This window comes from Bos taurus, chromosome 13, assembly GCF_002263795.3.
Source record: "Bos taurus isolate L1 Dominette 01449 registration number 42190680 breed Hereford chromosome 13, ARS-UCD2.0, whole genome shotgun sequence".
Taxonomy (NCBI): Eukaryota; Metazoa; Chordata; class Mammalia; order Artiodactyla; family Bovidae; genus Bos; species Bos taurus.
Window position 1 is genome coordinate 69,991,582 of NC_037340.1, and position 6,403 is coordinate 69,997,984.

At 66.7% G+C, this 6,403-nt stretch overlaps 1 protein-coding gene across 1 annotated transcript; it reads right to left on the reverse strand.

Annotated features, from left to right (window-relative positions):
* Positions 1–362: 362 nt before the first annotated feature.
* Positions 363–5,622, reverse strand: EMILIN3 (elastin microfibril interfacer 3). The gene is made up of 4 exons (XM_025001251.2): positions 5,422–5,622; positions 3,928–4,050; positions 2,623–2,846; positions 363–2,353 (listed from the first exon to the last, which is right to left on the reverse strand). Exons 1-4 carry the CDS (start codon positions 5,586–5,588, stop codon positions 567–569), a joined length of 2,301 nt encoding a protein of 766 aa, XP_024857019.1. The 5' UTR covers positions 5,589–5,622; the 3' UTR covers positions 363–566.
* Positions 5,623–6,403: the final 781 nt, after the last annotated feature.

Sequence of the window (6,403 nt, forward strand, 5' to 3'; positions counted from 1 at the left end):
GGAAACCTCTAGTCCTCGGTTCAGAAACAGTATCCATGAAGCTGCCAGGTAGGAGGACCGTGCCAACGGGCACCGCCTTCCTGAAGAAACTGAGGCCAGATGGCCGAGAAGAGAAGCCAAAGGGACAGGGTGGCCAGAAGCCTCCGCGGGCCTGGAGCTGTCGTCACTGAGCCAAGGGAGCCGCAGAGACCATGGTCTGAGCAGAGACCTGGAGGTCTGTGCGCAGGTGCCGGCCAGGGCGTCTGCAGAACACTTTGCAGACTAGATGCTGAGGTCTCAGGGCCACCCTGGCCTTGAGGCATGAAGTACCAGCTTTGACCGTGATCCCGAATTGTCCAGCTGGTGCAACACCTAGGGTGGGTTTTGGTGCCTGGACAGTCAGGTGAAGCTGGACCAAGACTGTTCCTTCAAACCCTTACCAAAATGGCATCCGCGCTGGCCAGGGGAGGCTGGGAGACACCGCTGGGCAAGGCTGGGCTCTGGTGTGTGTGGGGGCGGAGGCAGCGGGGAGGGTCTGCTCCCAGGGTTGGCAGGATCTGAGGGGGTTTGGGTCCTGGCCAGCCCACCTAATTGGCCTGCCCTGGCCGCGCCCGATCAGCCAGCTGGGCACGGCAGTCCAGCAGATCATCCCGGAGGCGGGCGATGTCCTTGGCGTGCTGGCCCAGCGTGCGATTCAGCTGGTCCACATGGTCCCACAGGCCCTCCCTGGGCCCCGGCGACTCGGCTGGCAAGCTGTCCAGGCCCGCAGCCAGCAGGCCCAGCCTCCTGCAGGCACCTTCCACTCGGGCCACCCTCTGATCGAAGTGTCCCACCGCGTGCCGGAGCTCCTGGGCCGTGTCCTGGCAGCGACTCAGCCCGCCAGCCACCTCAGCCATGCTGGCCCTGAGCTGCTCCAGCTCCCCCCGCAGGCTCAGGACCTGCCTGTGATCGGCCCGAAGCCGTGAGCCTTGGCTGCTGACCTGCTCCTGGATGGCATGGACCTCAGCCTCCACCTTGCGTTCCCGCTCATCCAGGGACGTGTTGGCGGCCAAGAAGGCATCGGAATACTGGCTGACGGAGTCGCTGAGGCCCGTGAGTGACTTGCTCACAGAGTTCAGGTTGACCTTGAGCAGGGTGATCTCGCCTTGGAGAGAGCTGCCCGTCGCTTCCGCCAGCTGCCCCTGGACCTCAGCCACGGTGCCATTGAGCTGCTGGAGCAGGACCGCGTGGCTGGCCACCTGGCGCAGGAGGGCCTCACTCCGGCTCTGCCAGGCCTTCACCTCGGCCCCGAGCTTGTCCAGGACGGCAGAGGTGGTGCCGGGGGTACACGAGGTCTCCAGTGAAACCAGCCTCTGCTCCAGCACGGCCAGCTCCGTCTGCACGAGGGGCCGAGCCGGCCTGCCTGGAGGGGCGCGGTCGTGGCTCAGCTCCCCGGCCAGCGTCACCAGGCGTTCCTCCAGCCTCTGCACACGCTCTTCCAGTGTGGTGTGGAAGCCGCGCGAGCCCCAGCCCCCTTCCTCCATCCCCAGACAGCAGCCCCCGGCTCCACCCCCTGTCCCGTTGGCGGTCTCCACGCCCTCCAGCAGCCCATCCATGCCCCCCTCGAGCATGGCGGCAGACAGCCGCGTGAGGTCATCCCCATCGGGGGCGCCGCGGCCCCGGTGGGCCTCAATCACAGCCTGCAGGTTCCTCTCGAGGCTGTCCACGCGGGCCCTGATGAAGGCCAGCTGCCCGCAGCAGCTGCCCCCGCCAGCCACACTCAGGCCCTGCAGCCGGGTACCCAGCTGTGAGAGCTCCCGGCGCAGGGCCAGCTCTCGGCCATCGAGGCTCTGGTGCAGCCTCCGGCTGGCCGCTTGGCCCTCCTCACACTGCTGCCGCACCTCCTGCACATGCAGATCGCACGCGCTCTGGACGCCCTGCAGCTTCTGCTCGAAGCCGTCCAGCAGGCTGCCCCAGAGCCGGTGCAGCCGTCGGTCCACGTACTCGTCCAGCAGCGCCAGGGAGGTGAGGGGGGACGGGGGCGCCTCCCGCAGCCGCTGCAGGTGAGCCTCGTGGCCGAGGGCTAGCCCGTGCACTTTGTCCAGCAGCTGCACCTTGGTCCGGAGTGTGTTGCTCACCTCGGTCACCTTGCTCAGGATCTCATCCAGGGGCGGGCTGAGCGGTTTTCCAGCTCTGTCTCGGGGGCTCACGAAGCCCTCGGGGATGACCCCAAAGCCCACGGGGGTGGCAGGAGCCCTGGGTCCACCAGTCATCCTACTGGGGTCGTCACGCCTAGCCACCAGGCCGCTGAGGGTACCATATGCTTGTGCCAGGCGCTGGACGTCACCCTCCAGGCGTTCCAGCCGTTCACCAAACAGCCCCGGGCCTTTCCTTCCTGGGAAAGAGGAGGTGAGAACCCCAGGAGTATCACTGGCCTGGCTCACTCAGCTTGTCCTATGGCCCAGATGCCGAGAGATTTTCTGTTCTAAGCCGACCTTGCTGGGCATGGCTCCCCGCCAACAGCTGTGGCAGGGGGGCTCTGGGGGGCTCGCCCTCATGCCCAGAGTGAGATGCACCCTCCCCCACCCGGCTCGGGCTCCACCAGCCTGGGTCAGTCCCCAGAAGCCTGATCACCTTGGTGGGGGTCTCCGTGGGCAGACTCACCATGGGGGCTTGGGGCCACTCTGCTGGAAGGAAGGGGCCTGGGGCCCGGGCCCACCTGCCCAGAGGGACTCTGGGTCTCAGGCTCCGGCTGAGGTGGTGTGGCCCCGTGGTCCGTGAGGTGCTCGGGACAGCCTTCTCCAGCGAGGCCAGGGCAACAACGCCAGGCAAGGTCCGTCACCGTCTTGTAGCCCACCTTGTATCTGGGTCTGAGCACCGAGCGGTACCTGGGCCGGGGGCGGGAGAAGGCAGGGCTCTGTGTCCATGGGCAGGGGACCCTGCCCCCTGCTGGGACCCAGGGCCGCTCTCAAGACTCTGGCAGAAAGGCTGGACGTCTCCCAGCTTCACTGCCCCGCCAGGATCTCCCCCTTGTCTGTGCTAGCAAGGCAGAGGGGTGGCAGCAGGCCTTCCAGAGGCTCCGAGATGCCTTAGGGAAGGGGCAGGTCAAAGCCCCGCCCGCTGTTTTGCTGGGGCCAAAGACTAGTGGGAATTTAGCCCCCAGACTCCCCAGACCACTTGGACCCGCTCTGGCTCACTCTGCCATCGGAAATTCCAACTCTGGCTTTGGCGGCACCATGAAAACTTCTGACAAAACCCAGCCTCTCCCCTCTGGGTAGGTGAGAGGCAGGGCAGAGAAGCTGAGGCAGACAGCCCGTCACACTGCCTAGGGGCCACTCCCTATCTGGAGGGCCTCTTACTTCCTTCCCCTCCCCCCTGGCCTGCTCCCAGAATTCAGCTCTGGCCCGGGAGGCTGGCGGAAGGGCACCTTTGATGCTAAGCACAGCAGAGAGGCCCAGGGATGCAGGGGAGTGCTCCCCATGGGGACTCCCTCCTGTTTACCCACTGATACACGGGAGCAAACAGGTCTGTCTTCAGACACACATTTGAACATCTCCAAGTACAGACCTGTGCGTCACACCTGCGTGCAGCACATCCTCGGCCCACCCATCTGGCTGAAGCCCCAGATCTTGGGCTCCCAGCATCTTACCCCTGGCCTGCCTTCTCCACGGTCAGCGCCACCTTCCCTGGGTCTGCCCACGGGCCCCCTCTGCAATCAGCCATTGCCAGTGTGACTCTCTGCTCGCCTCTGTCCCCACCCTCCTCTGCCTTGTGCTGCTGCTCCCCTGGGACCCTCTGTGGGCTCCAGCCTGAGCCTGCCCTGTTCCCTGCCCGTGTGGGCACAAGGGAAGGCCCTTTGGAATCCCAGGAGTCGCAGCCCTGGTGGAGCCGGCTGCTGCCCTCCGCTGAAGGCAGGCCTGGAGCTTGTGCCCTGGGATCCTGAGTGGGTGGGACTGGGGGTGCACTCACGTGACTGTCCCAGGGCACTTGGGCCCCCAGCCGCACTGCCGGTATTCAGCCTTTAGGTAGCTCTCCGCTCCCTCCTGTAAGACGCAGGTCACATTCCTGTGCACGACGTACGCACAGAGGGCCCTGCAGGGGAAAAGGGCATCCTTGGAATACCTGGCCTGTGCCAGGCCCCCTGAGGCTGCTCCTCCTCCCCTCCCCGACTTCGGGCCTTAGCAAGAGACCAGACTCTCATCTCTCTGCCTCTTTTTTTTCTTGTCCCACCTTGGAGGATCGTAGTTCCCCGACCACTGATCAAACCTGGGCCAGGGCAGTGAGAGCACTGAGTGCTAACCATTGGGCCACCAGGGAATTCCCTTCTGTGCCCCTCCTTATTTCTGGGATCCAGGGCCCTGGTCTTGGGTCCAGCCCCACTGCTGATTTCTCGGATCCCAGCCTCCCCGTCGGATTGGTCACGGGCTATGTAAGTACAATATTGAACCAGGCGCCTGGTGCAGCCACCCTTCTGGCCTGGGGAAGAGGCCCACCCTGGGTTTTCCATGCCACACTCCCCACCCCTCTCCAATTCCTTCACTGGCTCTTCGCTCCTTATCATGGCATTGAAGCTTCTGAGGTCCCAACTTGGTGCCTTTGAGGCCACACTTCGCACCTTTCCTCCCCTGACTGACTCCTGGGGAAATACATCCCACCTTGGAGTTTTCCCGCTCCTATCTTAGCTCCTGGTTCCCTGCTCTCAGATCACTTTTCGTACCACCTCCTCCAGGAAGCCAGCACTGATGCGTCCAGGCCTACCGAGTGTCAGTCACGGGCTGGCTGGCTGTGCTTCTCCTATAATACCGCTCAAACTCAGCGGGAGCTCACATTCAGCTAGCTCCTAACTCACCTGAAACTACTCAAGACCAGACGCTGTGGCAGGGGAGGCCGCTGCCTGGCAGGCGCCAACTACTTGCGGACTGGACCCCATAGGGCTCTGGAGCCACAACGCAGGCCCAGGACCCAGGGGGCCCCTGACCAGCTCTGCGGCCCAGCCACATGGGGGCTCCTCAAGGGCTGCGCGGGTCCAGGCTGACCGCGGGAGGGGGCGAGCCGCAGGGCGCACGGCTCCATCTCCTACCTGGCGGGGCAGCGGGAGAGAGGAGATGCCCCGGCGCGGGATGGGGGTGGCCCCGCGTGCTCCGCGCGCTCGGACCGTCCGCCCTCCCTCCGCTCCCTCCACCTGGTCCGCTGCGCCCGGAGTCTGCACACAGCGCAGCTGGAAAATGTTACTTCGCTGGAAAGGTTTCCGCGGGCACTGCCAGGACCCCAGCCGCCGCGCCAGGCCCCCTCGGCTTATTTTCCTTCACCAGCCCCGCAGCCCCCCGGAGCGTGGGGCGCCTGGCCGGGCGGGGGCTCGCCCTGGGGTGCCCGGCGCCCCCGCGCGCGCGGCCCGGGGCAGGTGGGAGCGCCGCCCGGGGCCCAGCCCTCCCGCTTCCCGCCCGCGGCGCGGCCCGCGCTTACTTGTGCGGCCCCGGGCGCAGCCGCGGGCGCCATCCCGTCGTGTAGAGGCTGTAGCGGGAAGCACCCGGAGGCGCGGGCCGCGTGAGGAGCGGGGTGCCCTTGGCCTGCGCCCCCGAGAGCAGCGCCGCCACGGCGCACAGCCAGACCGGCAGGCGGCGGCGGCCCATCGCGGCCCCCGGGGTCTCCACCTGGCCCCGCGCGGGGCCCCCGCCGGGTGTCCGCCCGCCGCCCCGCCGCTCGCCCGTCCGGGTCCCGCCGCCGGTCGCGGCCCCCGGAGCTCGCTGGCCCGGGCGCCTGGCGCTTCGAGGCGGCTGCGTCCCGCCGAGTGGCCGGCGCTGCTCGCGCCTGGGGCCGCCGAGGGGAGGCGGGAGGCGGGCTCTGTGCGGATTAGCATAAACTTGGGGCCGCGTCGCTCTCCTCCGCCTGCCCCCTCTCCGCCGCCAGCCCCCCGCCCCAGCTCCCGGCTGACGCCCGCGAGCGAGAGGTTAAGCAGGGAGCAGCCCCGGGGTGGCAGGGGCGCAGGTAGTCGACGCCCCGGGGGAACCCCCCCAAACACACCCATCTGCCACCGTCGTCGTCCGCGTGCACCCGGTGGCGGTGAGAAGTCGAGCCAGACCCCTGGGACCGGCCTGGGCACGGGGCTAAAAGCCGTCCACCCGCGGAACACACTCGTCTTCAAAGCCCATGCGCACCCTTCAAAGCCCTCGGTCCAGGGCTCTAAAGACGAGATGATCGTGTTTGGGGACGCGCCAGCAACACCTCTGTAGCCACCTCCTTGGAATAGGCCCCAGACCGGCCCTGTTCGCTTGCTCTGCCTCCCTGAAGCCTCATTGTCCCGAGGTGCCCAGGACATCTGATATCTCTGCTGACCCCTCCCCGGGCATCTTAAACCCTCTCTGCTCCCTAAGCCTCCGCAACCCAGCCCGGTGGTCAGGCTGTCCTGCTCCTTTTCTTATCTCTCAGGTCTCTGGCTGCAGGAAGT